Raw genomic sequence first — 25,952 nt, 5'->3', positions numbered from 1 at the left:
CCTATCCAGCTTTGGCGGGGGCTCCATGTGGCCTGTCTGAGAGGCTGGCCCCAAGCCCGGCAGCAACTCCACATTTCTCTGTTTTTCCTCCCCCCCCCCTTTCCCGGAGTTAACAAGAAGCAGATGTGGCTTATGATGGTTGGAGCGGTGGGGGAGGAAGGGGGAGGCTGGACTGCCAGCCAGACAGGGGGAAGGGAGGGAAGGAGAGGGGAGGGAAAAGACCAGCCGTCCCACAGTTACTCTTGAGCCTCTGACCAACCACAGGGGCAAAGCCCTGTCATCCCCAGGATCCGGTCACCAGGGAAAAGGACAGGGAGACCAGAAGAAGGCCAGCTGGGGCCAGGGGGCGGAGGTTCAGGAAGCATCTGAGAGGGGCAGGGACCAAGTACAGGAGGCCAGGGGCCCAGAGAACAGACTCCCCTCAGAAGTGCAGAAGAGGAGAGCGGAAGGAACCGAGGGAGGGACAGACAGGAGCCTGAGGAGAAAAGAGGAGGGGGAGAGGGGTCAGGCCCAGCAGCCAAGGAGGAGGCCTGTGACTGGGGGCCGCCGGCAGGAAGCTGAGGACAGGACTGAACCAAAGTGTGTTCCCCTTTAGCAGTAACAGGCATCCCGTGGGGCTGGGCAGGCGCCAGTGGTGAGATGTGCCTCTGAGAACCACAAGGAGCACCCGCCATGGCTCCCAGCACCCTCTGGAGCTACTGCCTCTGCTGCCTGCTGACCGCAGCCTCAGAGGCTGCCAGCTACCACCCTCGAGGCTACAGCCTTTACACAGGGAGTGGAGGGGTTCTCAGCCCTGGAGGGCCCCAGGTCCAGAGCTCACCCCGGCCTGCCAGCCGCCACAGGTAAGAATCTGTGCCCTGCTAGGGACTGGAGGTGGGTGGGAAGGCCATCAGAAAGTAGACTTGCTGGCCATCCTGCCAGGTTGTACTACTAATGGAGAGAAGAGGGGAAAGAGGAAGCCCATCCATCAGGGGCCCTCCCTTGCCTGCCTTCCTGTGGGGCTCTGTTGGCCTAAGGGGAATCAGCTCCCCTTCCCTCCCCCTAGTGACCTGCAGTTTAGTGCTTGGTGAAACTATTCTGAGGGGCATGGGCCAGGTTTTCCTGCCAGCTGCCAGCTGTATGCCAGTCCTGGATACTCAGGCAGTCTTTGTCTTTTTCTGGGGCTTCCTTGGCCCCATTCACTACTGCATAATATCTCATGGATTCTCCAGCCGGTGGGCCAAGAGTGCAGCATGGCAAGCACAAAAGGGCAGAGCTTGTCAATGGCTTATTCTCTACTTAACCATAGGCTGCTCCTTGGCCTGTCCCTGTCCTCTTTCTTGAAATGTAGGTCCCGACTGGCTGGCTTACTCATACACAGTTGGGTCTTGAGACAGGGCCAAAAAGCAAAAAAGTGGCTGTGAATTCTGAGGTACTCTAGGACCCCACATCATGAGGATTGACTTCACTCTACTGTGGTTTTCCATGCTCTGTCTCTCCCTCTCTTGAAAAGTCTATTCTAGTAACACAGGAAAGCATGGGGGGGTGGTTAGGGCCACTGCCCATGCCAGAGCCTTGGCTTTCACTGGTTCCTAAGAGTTGTTCATCCTTTGACTCTCCTCCAGTCTCTCTGGTAGTCCCTGGGCCCTCTGGGGTGTGTGTCTGTGGTCCTTTGGCCCAGGCAGGATTGTGCCTACAGGAACTGGTGTGCCTACGTGGTGACCCGGACAGTGAGCTGTGTCCTTGAGGATGGAGTAGAGACCATAGTCAAGCCGGACTATCAACCCTGCGGCTGGGGCCAGCCCCAGTGCCCCCGAAGTATCATGTGAGCCCTAGCACCAGGGGATGGGCAATCAGTGGGAGCTGGGTAAGGGCAGAAAGCTGCTGGCCACTGAGAGAATTTGTGCAAAGCAAGGAACAAAGGTCAGAACAGGACTTAAATCAGAACTGTTTTGAGGAGATACTGGGAAAATCACTTGGATGGTGGGATACTGCAAGTACATTTCCCTTCCTTCCAGTCCCCATGCTCCGAATGGATTCCAGTACTGGGCAAGGGGAAGAAAAGCAGTGATTTGGCCTTTGGCTAAAAAACTGACAGCTGTCAACTGAACAAGACCACATGCTGGCCAGAAGTACAGGCCTTGCCTGCTAGCAGTTGTGCATTTCTGAGAACAGGGGCCAGGGTCACTGGTGACACAAGGAGAACACAAAGCACCCCTCTGCCTCTCACCAGGTACCGCAGCTTCCTCCGCCCTCGCTACCGTGTGGCTTATAAGACAGTGACGGACATGGAGTGGCGATGTTGCCAGGGGTTTGGGGGCGATGACTGTGGGGAGGGTCCTGCAGCTGCCCTGGGCCCTGCTGCCTCTACACCACACCCCCGATCTCGGCCTGCCCGCCCCAACCTCTCTGGCTCCAGTGCAGGCAGTCACCTCAGTGGACTAGGGGGAGAAGGTGAGTGTTCAGGCTGCTGAGGGGGTGGGGAGATCCCATGTAGAAAGCATAGGGCCAGGCTGCTGAGGAAAACTGTGCTCTAAAACTGAGGGAAGAGGGACAGAAGAAAATTAATAACATCCCTGAGATTATGCATGTGCATGTGCATGTGTAAGAGAGATTGAAAGATCAAAGTTTGGAAAGATGTAGAATAGACTGAGAGAAAATATGGCCACAGCCCACATGTGGCCAAGATCCTTCCTAGTTGGTAACTGCTGCAAGAGGAAGAGGGGAAGAGGGAATTCCTTAAAAAGCTCTGTCCAGGGGAAGACTACAAGTCCTAGCATGCTCTGCACCTGACTACAGGTCCCAGGCCCCTCCCTGGCTTCCGGAAACTGCAGGCCCCAGAATGCAGCTGTCTCCGGTGCTTGTCTTTGCTCTTATGTATGTGCTAAGCACACTGGATGTAGTTTTCCTGCCAAATAGATAACTGTACTGCAATTATGGGAACAGGAACTCTGACCGTTAGCCAGAATCTCAACAGGCTTGCTGTGGAGCCTCTTGTTTGTCCCTGTGGTGCTTTAGGGAACTGCCTAGTCATTACTACAGTGTAGTATCCAAAGTGCCTCCCCCCACATTCCCATTTTGTACCTTTTGGCAGACCCATGAAAGAAGCTACATGGTGTCCTTCTCATTTCCCAGATAAGGAAACAATGTCCAAGAAGTTAAGAGACACTGAGGACAAGTGGAAAGGACATAGGCTTGGTGGTCAGACAAATAATCTGGATTTGAAATTTGGCATTGCCCATTTATTACACCTGTAATCTGTGACCACTTACCTAATATCTCGATGACCACTTACCTAATATCTCTGGCCCTCTGTTTCCTAAGTCATCACATAGGAAAGTTAATATTATCTGCCCAGGGGAGAAATTGTAGGAATAGAGTAATGGTTCAAATCTGGCCATGGGACATTCAGTGCATAGAGTTTTCTTTCTTCTTGTCTTGCTAAATCACCGAAAAAAGGGACAGAGCCTGGTGAATCCCCTGAATCTTACTGGAGTTAGAGTAAGCAGGGCCTAGGAGGTAGGCCCTGAGTTCTGCAATCCAGTCCCTTGGCTTTCTGCTTTACCCTCTTTTTAGGTCCTAGGGAGTCTGAGAAGGTACAACAACTGGAGCAGCAGGTGCAGAGTCTGACCAAGGAAGTGCAAGGCCTTCGAGGTGTCCTGCAGGGACTGAGTGGGCGCCTGACAGAAGATGTGCAGCGGGCTGTGGAGACTGCCTTTAATGGGAGGCAGCAGCCAGCAGATGCAGCTGCCCGCCCTGGCGTACATGAAACCCTCAGTGAGATCCAGCACCAGCTGCAGCTTCTGGACAACCGTGTCTCCACCCATGACCAGGAGCTAGGTCACCTTAACAACCATCACAATGGAGGCAGTGGTGGAGGCAGCAGGGCCCCAGTCCCTGTCCCAGCACCTCCTGGCCCTAGTGAGGAGCTGCTGCGGCAGCTGGAACGGCAGCTGCAGGAGTCCTGTTCTGTGTGCCTGACAGGGCTAGATGGCGTCCGCCTACAGCAGCAGGAAGACAGAGAGCAGTTAAGAACATTGGAGAAGCTACTGGCCTCTGTGGAGGAGCGGCAGCGGCAGATCATGGTACCTGCCATGGCCCGCAGGCCCCCTCAGGAATGCTGCCCTCCGGAACTGGGCCAGCGACTGGCAGAGCTAGAGCGAAGGCTGGATGTAGTAGCAGGCTCTGTGACGGTGCTGAGTGGCCGTCGAGGCTCTGAGTTGGGAGGAGCCGCTGGGCAGGGAGGCCACCCTCCAGGATATACCAGCCTAGCCTCCCGCCTCTCTCGTTTGGAGAACCACTTCAACTCTACTTTGAGTCCCTCAGAGGAACAGGAGGAGGGCTGGCCTAGAGGTCCAGGAGGGCTGGGCCACTGGGTGCCTGCTGCTCAGGGCCGACTAGACAAGCTAGAGGGTCTGCTGGCCAATGTGAGCAAGGATTTGGGTGGACGCCTGGATCTGCTAGAAGAGCAGGTGGCAGGGGCCATGCAAGCATGTGGGCAGCTCTGCTCCAGGGCTACTGGGGAGCAGGATTCTCAGGTCAGTGAAATCCTCAGTGCCTTGGAGCGCAGGGTGCTGGACAGCGAGAGTCAGTTACGGCTGGTGGGTTCAGGCTTGCACAAAGAGGGAGCAGCTAGAGAGGCCCAGCAGGCCATGCTGGAGGGATTGCAGGAGGTCGTGGGCCGGCTTCAGGAGCACATGGATATCCAGGAGGAGACAATGGCAGAGCTTGCAATGCGACTGAATCTTACAGCAGCACAGCTGGGCCAGCTGGAGGGTGTGTTGCAAGCCCGTGGAGATGAGGGATGTGGGGTCTGTGGTGGTGTCCAAGAAGAATTGGGCCGCCTTCGGGATGGTGTGGAGCGCTGCTCCTGCCCCCTATTACCTCCACGGGGCCCTGGGGCTGGTCCAGGTGTTGGGGGACCAAGTAGGGGGCCTTTGGATGGCTTCAGCGTGTTCGGAGGCAGCTCAGGCTCAGCCCTCCAGTCCCTACAAGGAGAGCTCTCTGAGGTCATTCTCACCTTCAGCTCTCTCAATGACTCACTGCATGAACTCCAGACCACAGTGGAGGGCCAGGGTGCTGATCTGGCTGACCTGGGGGCCACTAAGGACAGCATTATCTCTGAGATTAACAGGCTGCAGCAAGAGGCCACAGAGCATGCTACTGAGAGTGAAGAACGTTTCCGAATCCTGGAGGAGGGCCAGGCACAGGCAGGCCAATGTCCTAGCCTAGAGGGGCGATTGGGCCGTCTTGAGGGAGTCTGTGAGCGGTTGGACACTGTGGCTGGAGGACTGCAAGTCCTCCGTGAAGGTCTTTCCAGACACGTGGCTGGACTTTGGGCTGGGCTTCGGGAAGCCAACAGCACCAGCCTGACACAGGCAGCCTTGCTGGAGAAGTTACTAAGTGGACAGGCTGGCCTGGGCAGACGGCTTGGTGCCCTCAACAGTTCCCTGCTGCTCCTGGAAGACCATTTACAGCAGCTCAGCCTTCGGGATTTCACTGGTGAGGGAAAAAGAAGGTGGAGGTGGGGGTGTCCCTTTTTCAAGCCCTTCCTTCTTCTCCCCTATTCCCACAATTGCCAGCAAGGAGGCTTGATCTCATCTATCTCCTCCTTACTTTGCCCCAGCTGAAGCCCCAACCACTCCCCCAGGGAATACGTGTATCCACAGAGATGCTGCAAGGTCCTAGCTCCCTGCTGTCCCTCTGTCTGCTTACATAAGTCTGTGGGTAGAGTTAGGATGTGGCTCTATTAGCCTGGGACCCAGAATGGGCAGCAAGGAGCCCCATCAACCTACAAAGCCCATCTGTTTCGCTCATCTCCCTGTTTGTGGAGCCACCACCTTTCTTGTCCATTGGAAACTCTCGTTAAGACTGTCCCTCAAGCCAGGCATGGTGGTGCACATCTTTAATCCCAGCACTTGGGAAGCAGAGGTAGGAGGAGCGCAGTGAGTTCAAGGCTACCCCAAGACTACATAGGGAATTCCAGGTCATCCTGGGCTAGAGTGTTACCCTACCTTGAAAAACTGAAAAAAAAAAAAAAAAGACTGTCCTTCAACTTAGTTTTGTCATCATAGGGCCTTCAGGTGAGGCTGGGCCTCCTGGGCCTCCTGGGATACAGGGGCCACCAGGTCCTGCAGGACCTCCAGGACCTCCAGGCCAAGAGGGACAAAAGGGGCCCATTGGACTACCAGGTAGGTGGGCAGGGTTGCTAACATCTGGGCAGCCCTGTGTATGACATTCCACTCTGAACTTGACTGAGCAGGATAAAGAGATGAGTACTTGAGAGTTCTCAGTATCTGACAGTGGAAAGAGAAGAAAGTGAATAGGAACTGGAATGGATGTGTTGGTTCCCCTTGCTGTATTGGAAATTAAGACTGAGCCTTCAAGGGCCATTTGGATTGTGAAAAACTCAAGGCTAAGGCTCATGGCCTAGGTTTTGAACAGAATGGCCTCTACATATTCCTGCTTTTCTTGACACTTCATTACTGCTTTGAAAGCCACTTAGCACCCAGAGAACAGCAGAAGATACTCAGCAGATGTTTTCTGAGTGGCTTGGTGAGAGCTACCCTACTATTCACTGTTCCTTTTCCTCTTCCCACAGGTCCCCAAGGTGAACAGGGTAAGTTCTCATTAGACTCTGGAAGAAGAAATGAATTTAGGGTTGGAGGATAGAAGCTCCCTGGTAGCCTGGGTAGAGTGGAAGGGGTTGGGGCTCTGACTGAGCACCCATTCTAACAATCACCCTACACCAATCCAGGAGTGGAGGGAGCACCAGCAGTCTCTGTACCTCGGGTGGCATTTTCAGCTGCATTGAGTTTGCCCCGGTCAGAACCAGGCACAGTACCCTTTGACAGAGTGCTGCTCAACGATGGAGGCTACTATGACCCAGAGACAGGTAATCCAGGAGGGGTTGGGGAAAATGGGTGAGGCTGGAAAGTGATATTGGCTCTTGCTTCTGCGGATGTGAATTCTGTCATCTGGAGAAACTCCTATCCCCTCCACTTATTCTCGTCACAGCATGGCTGGAAGACATGTGGAGGGGAGGAGACATTCACTCCATAGATCTTTTATTTGGGTCTGCTCCAGCACAGGCCCTGTGTTGGCTGGGGAAACAACAGTGTGTATTCTAGTTGGAATAGAAGCGAAAGGACCCAGTAGGTCCCTGTGTAGCCCATGGTTGCTAATCTAGCTCTGTCTTCCCTGCTGATAGCTGTCCTTCTCCCCAGGTGTGTTCACTGCGCCCCTGGCAGGACGCTACTTGCTGAGCGCAGTGCTGACAGGGCACCGACATGAGAAAGTGGAGGCCGTGCTGTCGCGCTCCAACCTGGGTGTGGCCCGCATAGACTCTGGAGGCTATGAGCCCGAGGGCTTGGAGAATAAGCCGGTGGCTGAGAGTCAGCCCAGCCCGGGCGCTCTGGGTGTCTTCAGCCTCATCCTGCCGCTGCAGACTGGGGACACGGTCTGCATTGACCTGGTCATGGGGCAGCTGGCGCACTCGGAAGAGCCACTCACCATCTTCAGCGGAGCCCTGCTGTACGGGGACCTGGAGCTTGAACAGGCGTAGTCCGTGCCTGCCGACTGCAAGAATCGTCTATTCGGGTCGCAGAGCCAGCTGGGTGGCTGGGGCGCGGTCCGGGCTCGCAGCCCACTACAGCAGCCATCACACCGGCCCTGCCTCCACCTCTCCACAAGCGTCCACAGCAGTACCACGCGGGCTCTGGGAACTAGGCGTGCCCTCTTCCAGACTGTTAGCCTTACTGCCGACCCCTCCCCAACCCTTTCCAGAACTGGGAGTGGTGGTGGCGCCCATCTTTAATCATAGCGCTGGGGAGGCTGAGGTGGCAGAATCACCTTGAGTTCAAGGCCAGCCTGGGCTAGAGCGAGACGCTGGCCCAACAGAACAAGAACAAAACCAGTAACAGAACCCTCTCCAAAACCAGTGCTATAGAAAAGGAGGCTGTCGCACTCCCGGCCCGGGAGCTCCCAAAGCTGGCTCCGGCCCGCGGCACTATTCAGGAATAAAAGACACTTGGTTGGTTTTTTTTAATTATATATATATATATATGTATGTATGTATGTATGTATGTATGTATGTATGTATGTATGTATGTATAAGCGTAACTATTCTGCTCCGATCTGATATATTCAGGGGTTGACAAGGGATAGGATGGAAGGAGACGGAAGCCCACAGAGGGGATTCTGGGCCTCTCACGGCTCACTGGCTCCTTCCCTCGCGCCGGCGCGGGCAGCGCAGGTCGGCAGGTGGACCTGGGCTAGGGTCCCCGGGGACGCCCCTCCAGGTCACGCCCACGGCTGGCCTCCGCCAGGGGGCGCTCTGCCCCGCGCGGCCGGGCTGCGTTCCGCGTCACGTGACGCCCGCCTGCTTAGCGGCGGGGGCGGGCTGCTAGCGGCTACTTGGGCTGCTGCCTCGGGGCTGCATCTGCGAGACCCCGCTCAATCCGGGGGTCCAGGTTCGCGAGCCAGAGTGGAAGGTGCACAATGGGTAGAGGAGGTGATGTATCACCACTAGTGTTCCTTTTCTGCCTTTGCATTAGTGAGATTGGCCGGATTCTAAAAATTTTCCATCGTCTGACAAGTGAAGCGGAGAAGTGAGAAGCACTGCCATCTGCAGGGCCCGGCAGCCTGCCCCGTTGCACCCCACGCAGCTGAGGAGACTACCTGCAGGTGGAGCTCCGCATGCGGAGGAGGAGCCAGGGCCACCATTCTCGAGTTGATAAAAAAGGCAGGGCCCTGCGGGAACCTCATCCACCAGGCAGATAGAAAGCTCGGGGAACAGCCTCATGGAAGAGAAGCAGATCTTGTGTGTGGGGTTGGTGGTGCTGGACGTCATCAATGTGGTGGACAAGTACCCAGAGGAGGACACGGATCGCAGGTAGAGGTGCCCAGGCCCCTTGGAGACCCCAGGGGCCGCTGCAGCCCGTCCTTTGAGCCAAGTCGCCAAGAGTATAGATATATATTTAGGGCTGCTAAGCCAGGGATCCTGCAGTGAGCCACTAAAGCCCAGGGAAACCTGGGGCATCTCAGCAGGAGAGAAGAGTGGAAGACTTTAAATAAGATCCAGGCGGGGTTTTTGTTTGTTTGTTTGTTTGTTTGTCTGTTTTGTTCTGTTTTTGGAACAGGGTTATGATATGTAGCCCATTCTGGCCTGAATTCACTATCCTCTTTCAGTTTTCCAAGTGCTGGAATTACAGGTGTGTACCACTATACCTGTTTTAAGATCTAGACTATAGGTATCATTGTAAGCCAGTTCCCATCTCAGCCCTGGGACAGGATCCCCATTTTAAAGACTGGAATGAAGTGATTTTTTTTCCCCTGAGGAACAAGTGCCAGACCAGTTTCCTTTCTTTTATTTTCTCTTCTTTTCTTTTCCTCCCTTCTTTCCTTCCTTCCTACCTTCCTTTCTTTCTCCCTTTCTTTCTCTTTCTCTCTCTCCCTCCCTCTCTCTCTCTCTCTCTCTCTCTCTCTCTCTCTCTCTCTCTTTCTTTCTTTCTTTCTTTCTTTCTTTCTTTCTTTCTTTCTTTCTTTCTTTCTTTCCGAGGTAGGGTCTTGCTCTAGCCCAAGCTGACCTGGAATTCACTATGTAGTCTCAGGCTGGCCTCAAACTCACAGCGATCCTCCTACCTCTGCCTGGGATTAAAGACATGTGCCACCACACCTGGCTTGGGCTTTGGATCCACAGTACCATCCTATGCACTGTCCTGTTTCCACTCAGAACTGTGTAAGCACCAGTCAAATCCTTTCCAAGGATGAGGAAGCTGAAAATTTGAAGGAATATTTTTTAAATCAGGCCACACACTTAATAAATGGCAGAGCAGCAATTACAACTCAAGTCTCCAAGCTCAGAATATAATGCTCCAGCTCTCTATTTTCTCTTATCCTTTCTGTCCTTTTCTGTCACTCATCTCAGAGTTTATCCTTTATTTTGGCTGTTTTGATTGCCAGAGGTTAGAGTCCCCAGCCAAGGTGTGCTGCTCTGTAGACCTAACCTACTTAGCAAGGTAGAGCCAGGCTATGACCTGGTGCTCACATGGGGAGTTAAGCTTACTCATATTCCAAGAAAAATATGCAAATTTTAGGCCACAGGGTCTGCAAATCTTGTTATGGTCCAGAGAAGATCTAGAGTACCTCATGCTATAAAACAGCTTCAAGTGTAGAAGGCTAGGAGGAGGATCTACTAGCTTCCCTAATGACAGGGCAGGTTCAGTTTGGAAGGTGAATACTGCAGGAGGCACCTTTGTAACAGTCTCTTCCCTGGTTAGGGTTCCTGCACTCTAGTGTACCTCTCCAAAGCTCAGTGGCATTGTGGAGTGGTGGGGCAATGGTTGCTCACGCCTTTAATCCCACTTTCAGATGCTGAAGTGGGAAGATCTTTGTGAATTCAAGGATAGCCTGGGGGCTGGAGAGATTGCTTAGTGGTTAAAGTGCTTGCCTGCAAAGCCAAAAGACCCAGGTTTGATTCCCCAATACCCATGTAAAGCCAGAGGTACAAGGTCTGGAGCTCATTTGCAGTTGTTAGAGGCTCTGGTGTCCCTATTCCTCGACCCTACTCCCCCCCCCCCCCGGCTTTCTTGCTCTCTGTCTCCAAAAACAAAGAGAGTAAACCGGACCTGGTGGCACACACCGTTAATCCCAGCATTTGGGAGGCAGAGACAGGAGGATCACTGTGAGTTTGAGGTCACCCTGAGACTACATAGTGAACTGAATTCCAGGTCAGCATGAGCTAGAGTGAGACCCTACCTAGAAAAACCAAAAGAAAGAAAGATGACAAGGTTGGAGAGATGGCTTAGTGATTAAGGTGCTTGCCTGAGAAGCCTAAGGACCCAGGTTCCCTCCTCTAGGTCCCACATAAGCCAGATGCGCATGGTGGTACATGCCTCTGTAGTTTGTTTGCAGTAGCTAGAAGCCCTGGTATGCCCATTCTCACTCTTTCTTTCATTCTTTCTTTCTCTCTATCTTTCTTTCTTTCTTTCTTCCTCTCTCTCTCTCTCAGTGTCTGTCTGTCTGTCTTTGTCTCTAATAACTAAATAAATAAAAATGAAAGAGGGCCTCCTGGGACTACAGAGTAAGTTCTAGGTCAGCCTGGGCTAGAGTAACAATCTGCCTCAAAGAAAAAAATAAAGCCCTCTTTCTGGATTCTGTTGGACCTCCCAGGAAAGCAAGCCTGAGTAGGATTCATTCCTTCGTGGCAACTCAGCACCACCTGACCCTGACCCAGGGATTCTCTGGAGTCAGAGCTTAGCCAGACCCTGAGGAGTGACCTCTAGAAGAGTCTTCTAGAAGACATCATCATCTGCTGAGCACTTCTGCACAATTAATGTGAATTTGAAGGGTTTCCCCATGAAATCCCTCACCTTTTTCTTTTTAGTTTTTCGAGGTAGGGTCTCACTCTAGCTCAGGCTGACCTGGAATTCACTATGTAGTCATGTAGTCTCAGGGTCAAACTCATGGTGATCCTCCTGCTTCTGCCTCCCAAGTGCTGGGATTGAAGGTATACACCACCATGCTCGGTGCTTCATTTTTATTTTTATTTTTAAAAATGTTTTATTTATTTATTTGACACACAGAAAGAAAGAGACAAATATGTAGAGAAAATGGGTGTGCCAGGGCCTCTAGCCACTACAAATGAACTCTAGGCACTTGTGCCACTTTGTGCATCTGGCTTTACAAGGGTACTGGAGAATTGAATCCAGGTCCTTGGGCTTTGCAGGCAAGTGCCTTAACTGCTGAGCCATCTCTCCAGCCTTTTTAAAAACCTGTTTTTTTAAATATGTTTTTGGGCTGGGTGTGGTGGCGCACCCCTTTAATCCCAGCACTTGGGAGGCAGAGGTAGGAGGATCACCGTGAGTTCAAGGCCACCCTGAAACTTCATAGTGAATTCCAGGTCAGCCTGAGCTAGAGTGAGACCCTACCTTGAAAAACAAAAAAACCAAACAAAATTTTTTTTGGGCCGGGTGTGGTGGTGCACACCTTTAATCCCAGCATTTAGGAAGCAGAGGTAGGAAGATCATTGTGAGTTCAAGGCCACCCTGAGAGTACATAGTGAATTTCAGGTCAGCCAGGGCTAGATGGAAGCCCTACCTTGGAAAAAAAGAAAACAAAAGAAAAAGTTTTTTTTTGTTTGTTTGTTTTGTTTTTTTGGTTTTTTTTTTTTTTTGTTTTGTTTTTACCAGGCATGAGTTGGTGGTTTATGCCTTTAATCCAAGAATTTGGGAAGCAGAGGTAGGAGGATCACTGAGAATTTGAAGCCAGCCTGGGATTACAGAATGAGTGCCAGGTCAGCCTGGACTCCAGTGAGACCCTACCTTGGAAAAAAAGAAAATGGAAAATGTGCCAGGTGTGGTAGCACACGTCTTTAATCTGAGCACTCGGGAAGCAGAGGTAGGAGGATCATGGTGAGTTTGAGGCTACCCTAAGACTACATAGTGAATTCCAGGTCAGCCTGGGCTAGAAAGAGAGAGAATGGATATAACCAGAGCCTCTTGCCACTGCAAATGAACTCCAAACACATGCACCATTTCATGCATCTGGCTTTATATGGGTGCTGGATGCTAGGGAATCGAACCTGGTCCATCAGGCTTTGCAAGCAAGTGCCTTTAACTGCTAAACCATCTCTCCAGCCCATCAGACCCTTCTTGAACAAGTTGGATCCTTCTAGGCTCCTCCTTTCTTTGTGCTAAAATATCCCTAAAGCACATAGCCTGATTAGTCTTTGAATTCTTACAAATTTTCTTCTTTTCCCCTTATTAGATTATGTTCCTTGTGGGGGGGCAACCCAAGGAAGTTTCAGGGTTAAGTTTTGTTTACGAACATAGCTAAACCTAAAAATTCTAGTTCTGCTATCCCTTCCCTCTTTTCTTTGCTGTTTTTATTTTATTTGCAAGCAGAGAGGCAGAAGGTGGAGGGTAGGAGGGAGAGAAAGAAGAAAAAAAAGGCATGCCAGGGCCTTTAGCCACTGCAAATGAACTTCAGGTACATGTTCCACTTTGCATCTGGCTTTATATGGGTCCTAAAGAATCAAACTCAGGCCGGGCACGGTGGTGCACACCTTTAATCCCAGCACTTGGGAGGCAGAGGTAGGAGCATCGCCGTGAGTTCAAGGCCACCCTGATACTCCATAGTGAATTCCAGGTCAGCCTGGGCTAGAGTGAGACACCACCTTGAAAAACCAAAAAAAAAAAAGAATCAAACTCAGGTCACTAGGCTTTTCAGGCAGGTACTTTAGCCTCTGAGCCATCTCTCCAGCCCCTCTTTGTTGTTTTGTTGAGACATGATTTCACTATGAAGTCCAGATTGGTTGTACCCATGCATTACCTCACCCTGCTTTTGTTATTTCTTTTAGGTTGTGGTTCTTTGGTACTTGTTTCTTCTAAGATAAGCAGCCACAATTATCATTATTATTACTTGGAACTGGTACAGTAGAAATAACATATACCACCTCACAGTATTACTGGAGCACAAATGAGAAATCATTAAAGTGCTTTGACTTTACTTGAGTAAGTTATTTATTTTTTTTTTAATTTATTATTTTTGTTGTTGTTTTTTCAAGGTAGAGTCTTGTCCTAAGTCACCGTGTAGTTTCAGGCTGGCCTTGAACTCACAGCAATTCTCTTACCTCTGCCTCTTAAGTGATAGGATTAGAGATGTATATCATCATGCCCAGCTGTTTATATTTTTAGATTATTTTTATTATTTATTTATTTATTTATTTTAGAGAGAGGTTGAGAAAGAGTGAGAGAGAGAATGGGCATGCCAGGGCCACCAGCCAATGCAAACTCCAGACACATGCACCAACTTGTGCATCTGGTTTACGTGGGTCCTGGGGAACTGAACCAAGACCCTTTGGCTTTGCAGGCAAACACCTTAACCGCTAAGTCATTCCTCCAACCCCACTTAAGTTATTTTTGTGGATGACTTTGAAGCCCTTAAGGTGTGTTTTGTTAGTTTCTTTTTCCTAGGTGTTTCAGTGATGATGGAAAAAAACTTCTCTGCACATTTTTTTAACTTTTTTTTTTCACATAACAACACCAGTTTCTTGTTTCTTTATTAAAAAGGTTTTTTTCTCATACTTTTTTTTCAAATTTTTATTAACAATTTCCATGATTATAAAAAATATTCCATGGTAATACCCTCCTCCCCCCCCCTTTTTTTAACTTTTGACATAATACAAATGACTCCCCACACCACATACACCATTTTTTGTATGTATATGTGTGTGTAGTGTGCATGATGTCTGTATGCATGGTTGTATGTGTGGATGAAGTGTGTGCAGGTGAACATGCACATGTGTGCTTGAGTGAGTGGAGGCTAGAGGTTGGCATCTTATGTCTTCTTCAATTGTCCTCCACCTTAGTATATTTGTTAATGTTTGAGGGAGGGTCTCACTCTAACCCAAGTTAACTCGGAACTTAATCTGTAGCCTAGGCTGGCCTTGAACTCATGGCAATTGTCCTCTTACCTCAGCTTCCTAAATGCTGAGATTACAGGAGTGAGCTGTCCGTTTTATTTTTTGAGGGTATCAATGAACTTGGATCTCATTGATTCAAGTAGAGGAGATAGCTAGCCAGCAAATTCCAAGAATGCTCCTTGTGGCTGGGTGTGGTGGCGCACACTTTTAATCCCAGCACTCAGGAGGCAGAGGTAGGAGGATCGCCATGAGTTCGAGGCCACTCTGAAATTACATAGTAAATTCTAGGTCAGCCTCAGCTAGAGTGAGACCCTACCTCAAAAAAAAAAAAAAAAAAAAAAAAACCCAAAAAAAGAATGCTCCTTGTGTCTGCCTACCGGTTCAAAATTTCAGGCAGCTGCTAGCTTCATGAATACTGGGAATCTGAACTCAGGTCCTGATGCTTGTGTGGCTCTTGTCCCTTGCATACAGTTTTTAAAAACAGTGCTGGAGATTGAGCCCAGTTCCCTATGCATGCTAGGTATGTGTTACTTAGCCATCCATCAGGCCTACACACACTTCTATTTATTTATTTAATACTTTTAAACTTATTTATTTTGAGGGCTGGAGAGATGGCTTAGCGGTTAAGCGCTTGCCTGTGAAGCCTAAGGACCCTGGTTCGAGGCTCGGTTCCCCAGATCCCACGTTAGCCAGATGCACAAGGGGGCGCACGCGTCTGGAGTTCGTTTGCAGAGGCTGGAAGCCCTGGCGTGCCCATCCTCTCTCTCTCCCTCTATCTGTCTTTCTCCCTGTGTCTGTCACTCTCAAATAAATAAATAAAAAATGAACAAAAAATATTTAAAAAAAAAAACTTACTTATTTTGAGAGAAAGAGAGAGGGAGGGAGATAGATAGAAAGAGAGAATGGGCGCACCACAGCTTCTATCCACCCAAATGAACTCCAGATGCATGTGCCACCGTGTGCCTCTGACTTTATGTGAGTACTGGGCAAGTTCCTTAACCACTAAGCCTTCTCGCCAGCCCCTATTTATTTATTTATTTATTTGGCTTTTTGAGGTAGGGTTTCATTCTAGCCCAGAATGACCTGGAATTCACTATGTAGTCTCAGGGTAGTCTCTAATTTAAGGCAATCCTCCTACCTCTGCCTTCCAAGTACTAGGATTAAAGGCATGAGCCACTATGCCCAGCTTATTTACTTATTTATTATTTTTGTTTTGTTTTGTTTTTCAAGGTAGGGTCTCACTGTAGCTCAGGCTGACCTGAAATTCACTCTGTAGTTTCAGGGTAGCCTTGAAGTCACAGCAAACCTCCTACTGCTGCATCCTGAGTGCTGGGATTAAAGGCATGCACCACCACACTTGGCTATTTTTATTATTATTGTTGTTGTTGTTGTTGTTATTATTATTATTTTGTTTTTTCAAGGTAGGATCTCACTCTATCTCAGTCTGACCTAGAATTCACTGTGTAGTCTCAGGGTGGCCTTGAACTCACAGTGATCCTCCTACCTCAGCTTCTCGAGTGCTTGGATGAAAGGCGTATGCTACCATGGCCAACCCTATTTATTCATTTTTAAATTTACTTTTTATTTGTTTGGTTTTGGAGGAAGGGTCTCACTGAAGCCTAGGCTGACCTGGAATTCAATATGTAGTCTCAGGATGGCCTTGAAATCATGGTGACCCTCTTACCTCTGCCTCCAGAGTGCTGGGACTAAAGGCGTGTGCCACCACACCCAGCTTAAAAGAATATTTTTATTGGGCTGGAGAGATGGCTTAGCAGTTAAGCACTTGCCTGTCGAAGCTTAAGGACCCCGGTTCGAGGCTCAATTCCCCAGGACCCACATTAGCCAGATGTACAAGGGGACGTTCACATCTGGAGTTTGTTTCCAGTGGCTGGAGGCCCTGGCACGCCCAATCTCTATCTGTGTCTTTCTCCGTCTGTCACTGTCAAATAAATAAATAAAAGTGAACAACAACAACAAAGAATATTTTTAGTATGTTTATTTGGGAGACAGAGAAAGAAGATGGGTGTACCAGGGTTCTGCCACTGCAAACAAACTTTAGATGTATGTGCCACTTAACATGAGTACTGCGGAAATAAAACCCAGGCCAGCAGGCTTTGCGAGGAAACCACTGGGCTATCTCCCCAGTTCTACAACACATTTTGAATGATTAGAACATTGGGTGTTCTCTCCTACTTGCTCATTTTGCTTCATAACTCTGCAGTTATTTATTATTATTATTATTTGCAAGGAAAGAGAGAGAGAGAGAATGGGAACACCAGGTCTCCAGCCTCTAAAATTCCAGATGCACGCACCATTTTGTGCATCTGGCTTTACTTTACGTACGTACTAAGGAATCAAGCCCAGACTGTTAGGCTTTGCAGGCAAAGCTTAACTGCTGAGACATCCCTTCAGCCCTGCAGTTATTATTGAAGAAGTAGGTAGTACATATGATCTTTTTGGAGTCACTCAGTCTCCAGAGCCCTTGGACTTGATCAGACCATCAAGGAGTTGGCTAAAAGTACAGCCCTCGGCCCTCTGGGAACAGCTCCAGCAGAGGGAAAGGGGGTCATTGTGACCAAGGAGGAGATGATCCAGAGTTCATGGAACCCTCAAATTGAGATGTACCCCAGTGGGTTGTTTCCTGATTCCCTCAGAACAGGTGGAGGTAACTATGAAATTGAATGCAGCCAAGGCTGGGAAGACAGACCTGGTCAGCAGCCAAGAGCCTGCCCTTGGCTGAGCCTCAGCTGCTCCTCTAGAACACGAGGGACACCCAGCTATTGCATTCTATAGACTCCTACACAGGGACCGGGGCTAACCCTGCTTCTCCAAGAACTGTCCTGCTGGGCTACAGGGACCTGCCTTGTGCTTTTCAGGTGCCTATCCCAGAGATGGCAGCGTGGAGGCAATGCATCCAACTCCTGCACCGTCCTTTCCTTGCTTGGAGCCCGCTGTGCCTTCATGGGCTCGCTGGCCCCTGGCCATGTTGCCGAGTGAGTCCAGGAGGGATCTCTTGGTGTGTGGGGAGTGTTACCTGCAGAGTGTAGGGACAGGAAGGATGTTTGAACCCTAAATGGGCAGGGTATCAGAAATGGGGGAGGAGCACCACAGAGGAATACCAGGGTCCTAACCCTCCTGGGGCAGCCTGCCTGCTTTTCAGGTGTTAACACCACTTCTGTGAAGGCTTTGTTTCCACAGCTTGCAATGGAACCTGCTTAGACTCCACCTTCTTTTTTGCTTCCTACAGACTCTGCAGTGGAGTTGTGTTTGCCCTTCTCTTGCCCCTTTCTTGGCTGTACTTGAGGCAGAAGGCAGTTAGACACAGGCTGTACTCCTCTCCCTGCTCAGGGACATCTGGTATCTATGACCCCAAGGTGGAGGTCCATAGTTTATTTCCCAGCTGAGGCACAGAGCCAGTGCTCATGTCCTTATTCACTATGGTAGCAAGAGTCCTCTGCTCAGGACACCTGGAGGACACGTGCTAATGCAGAGCCCAGAATCCACCCCTTACAGCTCACTGTGAAGAAGGCTGTAGTCCATAAGTGGCCCATGCACCTTTTCCATGTTAGCTGATGCAAGGACCCAAGAGCCCTTTGACTCCTGGCACTGCCAATTCAGCACACACTTATCAGGAGGTGAGGCCCACACTTTGCCCAGTGTGGGCACTGGGGCAGAAAGCCAGGTTACTGGCCTGTCAAGGACAGACCTTTGAACCCTGGTTTGAAGGACCTGCTGCCAGAGCCTGGCCATCTGACCCACAACCCAATTCCCAGCCATGGTGACCTGGAGCAAAACAGAGGAAAACCAGCCCTGGAGATGAGAAAATAGTTTCTTCCCTTTTAGCTGGAGGCAGGATCTGTGCTCTTGCTTAGAGTGATGAATTCTCCTTGTGGAGCAATCATGCTGGTGGTGGGCAGTCAGAATTCAACATTTAATGAGCACCTACTATGCCTACTATGTGTCAGGTATTTGGCTGCAAAAAGTTATTGGGCAAACAAAACCATCTTTCTGATGCTTTGAGAAAACAATTAAAGGGTTCCCTGATTGGGTACCCACCTGCAACTCTGTTTTGCCCATCTGAAAGTGGGGTCTGGTGATAATGAAAAAACCCAAAATGGCTTTCAGCAACGAGGGGGACGTGGAGATTGGTGCTGTGAAGGATGTGGGACTGACTCTGCGAATGTCTTGGGCCCCTGCCCACCTTCCTGTCTAATAAAATGGCTTGGGAGGGTGGGGAATGATTGGGCTGCTGAGCATAGTTTCAGCTCCTGGGTTTCCTGGGAGAGGTGGGGCTGGCCTCCTTGTGGTTCTGCTGATGTAATCTTCCTTAGGGGGTGTCTATGGGCTCCCTCTGACTGGAGGGCATTCTAAGAAATCTTCCTGGATCAGGCTTATACTAAGGGACCTCAGGCCCTGGTACCAAGTTCAGATTTGAGAAGACAGGACACTGATCAGACCCCCAAGGCAATACCTCATCCTGAAGAAAATATGAGGCCTCACTGCAGAGATCCCAATGGGGATTAGCGCATGCAAAGGACTTAGAAAGGGGAGCAAAGTATCACCTTGGTAATTAATTATTTATTCTTCCTAGGCCTACTTTGTTCAACCAGGATACAGGTTCTAGGCCTCAAACCTACTTTGTTTAGTTTTTTTTTTTAATTATTTATTTATTTGAGAGAGAGATACAGAAATAGGCAGGTAGGGAGAGAGAGAGAGAGAGAGAATGCTAAACCATCTCTCCAGCCCTACTTTGTTTAGATTCATAAGCAGAATCAAGCCTTTCCAGTGTGTGTTGTACTGAAAGAGTCAAGAGTTAAAAGGTTCCTTTTGTGCTTCTTTCCTCTCACACACCTTGACACAGTCTGTGGTGGACTAGGATCCCCAGTTCTTTCCTGGTTTTCTCTGGCTTACACCCTTGCCTTTCAGCGTCACTAGTAGCCCTTCCACCTACAGTCCAGTCCTTCAAAGCCTTGCCAAACTGTCCCTCCCTTGGGTTACTCTCTCTCCTGGTTTTCTCTGGCTTTCACCCTTGCCTTTCAGCGTCACTAGTGGCCCTACCACCTACTGTCCAGCCCTTCAAACCCTTGCCAAACTGTCCCTCCCTTGGGTTACTCCACCTTGGCAGTTTTGTCCTGGATGACCTCCGCCGCTATTCTGTGGACCTACACTACTTGGTCTTACAGACCACAGGCTCCGTCCCCATCTCCACAGTCATCATCAGTGAAGCCAGTGGCAGCCGCACCATCCTGCACGCCGACAGGTTTGTGCACATGTCTGTGCTTTGCCAGTTTCTGCTGTTGACACTGTACTCCCTGGATAGGACTCTTCTTTTCTCAGAGGCCCATGTGCTCCAGCAACCCTCCCCACTCCTGGGGGAGGTGTAGACTACATGCAGCTCTAACCTGTGTTTCCTTGAACTTTTCTCTGGCTTGGGCTGCACCTCAAGCTTCCTAGTGGCTGACTTCAGGCGGCGGGGCGTGGATGTGTCTCAGGTGGCCTGGCAGAGTAGGGGGGATACCCCTTGTTCTTGCTGCATCGTCAACAACTCAAATGGCTCCCGTACCATTATACTCTACGACACGTAAGGCCCCCTGGCCTCACCCTGCCACAACTCACTAATCAGTTCCCTTGCACACTACTGTGGGCAGCTCAACGGGACCCCATCTGTAACTTCTCTGCACCAGAAATTGTCTTCATGACAGACTGTTCTGTGATTTCTGAATTATTTTCAATTAGGGGGAAAGTGAGTTGGGGAGAGTTTGGCTGTGCTCTGCCTGGTGGCTTGGACCAGGATGGGCAAGCAAGCCTATACTGTAATTGACGATGTGATTCCTTTGTAATTAATCAATCAGCAGCTTGGGTTGTGGGGATGGGTAAACTATTCTCAGGAGAAAGGGGTGATAGATGAGTCAACCATATCAAGCCCTGATTGGGGACCCATTGAGATTTCTAGGATCAGTCCCAGAGTTCCCAGGCCACAGCATATGACCAAGGAGCTGAGATTTGGTGTTCAAAAGAGAAGAGCCTCCCACCCCACTTCACAGCCCCGACTGAAACTCCTGGAATGATGAAACCAAGCACACAGCACCAAATACCATACACCTTTTAGTCATTGCTAAAGGACACGAAAGGGAAGCATCAGATCAGCAGTTCAGACCCACATAATGTGGTGATGAGTGGGGGAGGGGCATCCCTTCCAGATCCTCAGAGTGGGCCTCCACCAATTTCATCCTTCCCAGAGTCTCTCCTGAATAATCTCAGATAAGTTTAGTTTACTGAGAATCTTGGATGTAGCAGATACTATATGAGGACTGGGGAAGCTCTCAAGCACAGCTGCCCCAGGGTTCAGGCTGTTCTTTTTTTAAAAAAATTTTTATTAGCATTTTCCATGATTATAAAAAAATATCCCATGGTAATTCCCTCCTTCCCCCTGTTCTTAGTGCTGGGCATGTCCACTGAACCTGGGGGAAAGGGAGAAATCACCTCAGGACAAGCTTTGTGGTACTTGGGCTCTGTAAATCCCAAGTGAGTGAGTACACATACATGCTAGAGGTGACATTCAGATTGGGCACTTTTGTCATTTGCTTGCTATACAATGATTAGTAGTAACTCTGATCAAGGACACTCATGAGTACTCACAGGAAAAGATGAGAGGAGGACAAATGTTTGTTGTGCACAGTCCAGGCATATTCACATCCATACATCCAACTGCAGCAGGTCTGTAAGTCTAGGGCTTTCAGCCTTATTTATGTACAGTGGAGAAGCAACCTCAGGGAGGCACAGGCTGCTAGTGAAGTGGACAGAGGATTCACACAACATGGAGAGAGGGTATCTGCAGAGTGTGGGTCTCTGGCCAGGGAATGTTCAGATACACCTTTTCCTGTGTCTTCATACTCAGGTCAGCCAAATATAAACTGTTACCTACATGCCAGCAATGACATCAGGGTTGCAGCACAGAACTGCAGAACTCAGGAGAGGGTATTAGGCTTGTCACAGGAAAGCTTCCAATGTTGGGGTGTCAGAAGTGGACAGTACTAGAGTAAACTCTGGATAGGGCAGCCATGAGCCCAAACATTGCATGCTAGAAGCTGTGTGCTGCCAGCTGGAGCACTCTGGGAAGTGTAGTCACAACATTTTTAGTGCATTCTGGGAAATGTATTCCCCAAGGAACATATTGCTGACTCCTTCACACATGTTACAGTTGACATCATAGGATTCAGAAAGGAGTACGTTAGCAAACTGGGAGAGGACTCATTCTAGAGCTGAGCCTGAGAACCCTGTGCCTCTCAGCTTCCTGGCATGCTGCTGGCATTTAATAGGCATAGGGACTCTAGCAGCCAGTTAAGAGAACCTGACCCTGGCTAACCTCATCATACCCCTTCTCTGTCCTTCCTATCTTGTGATGCAGGAACCTGCCAGATGTATCTGCTAAGGACTTTGAGAAAGTCGATCTAACCCAGTTCAAGTGGATCCACATTGAGGCAAGCCCTTACCCTACCTGTGTTTCAAGGGGTCCAACCTGCCACATGTTCAGCTTCCTCTGTGGTTTCTTTGAACCATGGAGTACCTTAGGGTTAACTCCCCTCCACCCCTAGTTTATCTCCACCCTTCCTTGTGTTTTCTTGTGAGGAAACTGAGGCCCAGAAACACTGACTGATACAGCAGGGTGTAGATACGGTTAGCTTCAAGCAAAATCCAGTGCTTTTTGCAAGGCCATCTTTGCCTCTGGCAGGCAGCTGGCTGCTTAGAGCTTCACTACTTCACTTCTCAGGAAGCCGAAAAGAGAGGGCCTGACCTGCCTCATGAATAAAGGGAATTAGAACTTTGACTCAAAGTGAGAAGTTTTGGAGTCTGGGTAAGAGGAAACCAGAGTAGTCCTATAATTAAATGAAATGTTCTTCAAAGTCTCTCTCTCTCTCTCTCTCTCTCTCTCTCTCTCTCTCTCTCTCTCTCTCTCTCTGTCATTCTTTCTCTCCTCCCTTTTCCCTCTCCTCTATCTCCCCCTTCTTTCTCTTCAGGGTCCTGTGTAGCTCAGGCTTCACAGTCCTCCTTCCTTTGATTCCCAAGTGCTGGGTTTATAGGCATACATCATCACACCCAGCTTCATGTATTCTTTAGTCTCCTCATTTGTAAAATGGGAAAGTTGGTTGATAAGGTCTCCAAGATCCATGACAGCCCTAGATTTTTACATCTTTGTTCCATCCCAGCCTCCTTCAACCCTTCCCTCTCCTCACCCAGAGTTCCAAAAGGGAGGAAAGAATGAACTGTATCTGCTGGGCTCTGCCTGAGCTTCTCTGTCCTGCCCCAGGGCCGGAATGCACCAGAACAGGTGAAAATGCTAAAGCGGATAGAACAGCACAATGCCAAGCAGCCTCTGCAGCAGAAAGTGCGGGTGTCCGTGGAGATAGAGAAGCCCCGAGAAGAGCTGTTCCAACTGTTTGGTTATGGAGAGGTGGTAAGTGCCCCTGTGCCCTCTCCTAGCCACTTCACCTAACTGGGTTCTTAGAGGGAGCCAGAGAGGACCCAGGTCCTTTCTACCAGGCTCCAAATGACAACTTTTGGTTTGTGGCAGCTCCTGGGTGGTCGAATCAGAAGGTGGGATAGCACCACCAGCTTTGGGCCCTGCAGTGCCCCAAAGATAGAATTTTCCTATTTAGGCGAGTGCATAGAAATAAGGATGCCCCACGGATTTGCACAATGACTTGGCCAAGGAGATGCCAAGATAGCTATGGGCATCTCTTCATTAAGCCTCCTCAGTCGTTTCCTCTACAAAAGGAGGAAGGAGGGAATCACTCTCAGAGGTTCCACTTTTCTTCCACCTCCTAGGTATAGGGGGCAGACTGTGGGAGCCAATAGGAATGAGGGGAGGAAGAAGGAGGGATGGATATAAGTGGAATTGAGGTGATAAGCCCAGTATAAATGAAGCTGGCTGGTGACTGTGTAGTCACCAGTCCTCAGCCTTTGTGCACAATTAAAAAATATGAAGGCCTGAACCCCATCCTTCTCCCATTTTTATTTATTTAGTTAGTTACTTCAGAGAGGGAGAGAGAGAGAAGCAGATAGACAGATGGGTGTGCCAGAGCCTCTAGCTACTGCAAACCTGCAAGCGAATTCCAGATGAACGTGCCACCTTGTGCATTTGGCTTATGTGGGTACTGAGGAATGGAACCTGGGACCCTAGGCTTAACAACCAAGTGCCTTAGCCACCAAGACATCTCTCCAGCCCCTTCTTCTTTTTCTTCTTTTTTTCTTTCAAGATAGGGTTTTGCTCTAGCCCAGACTGACCTGGAATTCATTCACTATGTAGTCTCAGGGTGGCCTTGAACTCATGGTATCCTACCTCTGCCTCCAGAGTGCTGGGATTAAAGGCATAAGTCACCACACCAGGCCCCTTCTCCGATTTTATGTTTAAGTGGTAGGGGCATAGCCAGGGCATCTCTTTTTTTTTATCTAAAACTATTCTAGGAGATTCTTGTTTGTAGCTACTGTTGAGAGAGTTCTAGAATTCCCATCGCTTTGGTTTGTATATGAAGAAACTCGCCCAGGAGAACATAGCTGTATGTGGGAACAAACAAAACAGAGATCACTCTTGAGACCCAACTTAGTTGGATTTCACCCCAAGATGGCGCTCCAGGCTCTCTCTGGGTTTCAAGTCACTAATCCTGGAACAAACAGACAGGGTTTTGGTCATAAGGCTGTATTGTAGCAGATCTTAGGCAAACCTAAAATGTGTTCCTGTGGAACAGCAAGATCATTCTAGGGATTTATATGACTTTGATGAGGGAGTTGTGTTAGAACATGGAGGCAACACTGGGCTGTTGATACTGAGTGATTAGATGTGGTTGCCAGCCTCTCTTTCATTGCCCATAGGTGTTTGTCAGCAAAGATGTGGCCAAACACCTGGGGTTCCAGTCAGCAGCAGAAGCCCTGAGGGGTTTGTATGGTCGTGTGAGGAAAGGGTGAGTAGGGAAGCCAAGAAGGGGCCCTATATGGTCTGGGGAGGTCTGCCTTGATTGATCTGAGGATGAGGTGGGCTAGTACCTATCTGAGTGGAAGTCTTACAGGGCTACCCTCATCTGTGCCTGGGCTGAGGAGGGTGCTGATGCCCTGGGCCCTGATGGCCAGCTGCTCCATTCAGATGCTTTCCCACCACCCCGGGTAGTGGACACTCTGGGGGCAGGAGACACTTTCAATGCTTCTGTCATCTTCAGCCTCTCCAAAGGTGAGTTCCTCAGCACTGGTGAATGGGTGTGCAGAGCACAGCTGGGGCTTTCCTTCATCCAGAACACCAATCTAATTCTGATCCTGCTAACTTGAACCTTCTCCAGGGAGCAGCATGCAGGAGGCATTGAGGTTTGGCTGCCAGGTGGCTGGAAAGAAGTGTGGCCTGCAGGGCTTTGATGGCATTGTGTGAAACCCAGATAGAAGGACAAAACAGCTCACCATCTATCTTGGAGGCTGGCATCACTGCCTGCCATTGCCTTCACCCCTCCATCCAGCCTGGCATCTAGCTGCCCTACTCCCTGGGAAGATGTGGGCTGTGGAAAGGACTCTGCCTGTGTTCTGTGTCCCCATACCTCTTTCCCTTCCTGACACATGCTGCTGCCATGTCTCACCGCGCAGAGCCTCAAAGCAAATAAATCTTCCTCTGAGCCAGCTTCCTCTGGCTCTTTGTGTGGGTGTCTTTTTGTTGTTGGGGGTTATTATTATTTTTTGGGTGGGGGGAGACATGGTTCAACTATGCAGCCCAGGCTGGCCAGAAATTTGCCATCTTCCTGCCTTAGCCTCCCAACTGTTGAGATTACAGAGCTAGCTTCTGTTTCTTTTTGTTGTTGTTTTTGTTTCGTTTTGTTTTTCAGGTTTTTTTTATCTTTCCTTTTTTTTTCTTTTTAAATTTTTATTAACATTTTCTATGATTATAAAATATATCCCATGGTAATTCCCTCCCTCCCCACCCCCACACTTTCCCATTTGAAATTCCATTCTCCATAATATTACCTCCCCATTACAATCATTGTAATTACATATATATAATATCAACCTATTAAGTATCCTCCTCCCTTCCTTTCTCTACCCTTTATGTCTCCTTTTTACCTTACTGGCCTCTGCTACTAAGTATTTTCATTCTCACGCAGAAGCCCAATCATCTGTAGCTAGGATCCACATACGAGAGAGAACATGTGGCGCTTGGCTTTCTGGGCCTGGGTTACCTCACTTAGTATAATACTTTCCAGGTCCATCCATTTTTCTGCAAATTTCATAACTTCATTTTTCTTTACCGCTGAGTAGAACTTCATTGTATAAATGTGCCACATCTTCATTATCCACTCATCAATTGAGGGACATCTAGGCTGGTTCCATTTCCCAGCTATTATAAATTGAGCAACAATAAACATGGTTGAGCATGTACTTCTAAGGAAATGAGATGAGTCCTTTGGATATATGCCTAGGAGTGCTATAGCTGGGTCATATGTTTTTCAGGTTTTTTGAGGTAGGGTCTCACTCTCCCAGACTGACCTGGAATTCACAATGTAGTCTCAGGGTGCCC

General features: G+C 49.4%; 2 protein-coding genes across 8 annotated transcripts; both read left to right on the top strand.

The window, feature by feature from the left end:
• The first annotated feature begins 222 nt into the window (after positions 1-222).
• On the top strand, positions 223-8,026 carry Emilin1 (elastin microfibril interfacer 1). The gene is made up of 8 exons (XM_004669318.2): positions 223-842; positions 1,679-1,804; positions 2,213-2,433; positions 3,556-5,481; positions 6,054-6,170; positions 6,581-6,598; positions 6,737-6,874; positions 7,206-8,026. The coding sequence occupies exons 1-8, from the start codon at positions 673-675 to the stop codon at positions 7,541-7,543; spliced, it is 3,054 nt and encodes a 1,017-aa protein (XP_004669375.1). The 5' UTR covers positions 223-672; the 3' UTR covers positions 7,544-8,026.
• A 352-nt stretch (positions 8,027-8,378) lies between these two features.
• Positions 8,379-25,065, top strand: Khk (ketohexokinase). Of its 7 annotated transcripts, none has more exons than XM_045149915.1 (9): positions 8,379-8,872; positions 17,281-17,397; positions 19,530-19,664; positions 19,851-19,985; positions 21,813-21,885; positions 22,713-22,859; positions 24,275-24,363; positions 24,469-24,626; positions 24,733-25,065. In XM_045149915.1, exons 1-9 carry the CDS (start codon positions 8,781-8,783, stop codon positions 24,816-24,818), a joined length of 1,032 nt encoding a protein of 343 aa, XP_045005850.1. In that variant the 5' UTR covers positions 8,379-8,780; the 3' UTR covers positions 24,819-25,065. The 7 variants fall into 7 exon arrangements, with proteins under 7 accessions (XP_045005850.1, XP_045005851.1, XP_045005849.1 ...); XM_045149916.1 differs by having other exon boundaries at positions 19,445-19,664; positions 24,543-24,626; XM_045149914.1 differs by having other exon boundaries at positions 19,445-19,664.
• The last annotated feature ends 887 nt before the right edge of the window (positions 25,066-25,952 follow it).

The sequence above is a fragment of the Jaculus jaculus genome, chromosome 5 (genome assembly GCF_020740685.1).
Source record: "Jaculus jaculus isolate mJacJac1 chromosome 5, mJacJac1.mat.Y.cur, whole genome shotgun sequence".
NCBI classification, from domain to species: Eukaryota; Metazoa; Chordata; class Mammalia; order Rodentia; family Dipodidae; genus Jaculus; species Jaculus jaculus.
This window is presented reverse-complemented; position numbering and strand designations above follow the sequence as displayed.

Bases quoted from the DNA above. Each gene is read 5' to 3' on its own strand.
- Emilin1 (XM_004669318.2), top strand. From the start codon at position 673: ATGGCTCCCAGCACCCTCTGGAGCTACTGCCTCTGCTGCCTGCTGACC. The intron at 1,805-2,212 runs GTGAGCCCTAGC...GCCTCTCACCAG, and splicing joins CAGTGCCCCCGAAGTATCAT to GTACCGCAGCTTCCTCCGCC. The intron at 6,875-7,205 runs GTAATCCAGGAG...CCTTCTCCCCAG, and splicing joins CTACTATGACCCAGAGACAG to GTGTGTTCACTGCGCCCCTG.
- Khk (XM_045149914.1), top strand. From the start codon at position 8,833: ATGTGGTGGACAAGTACCCAGAGGAGGACACGGATCGCAG. The intron at 19,986-21,812 runs GTAAGGCCCCCT...CTTGTGATGCAG, and splicing joins ACCATTATACTCTACGACAC to GAACCTGCCAGATGTATCTG. The intron at 24,364-24,468 runs GTGAGTAGGGAA...GAAGTCTTACAG, and splicing joins TATGGTCGTGTGAGGAAAGG to GGCTACCCTCATCTGTGCCT.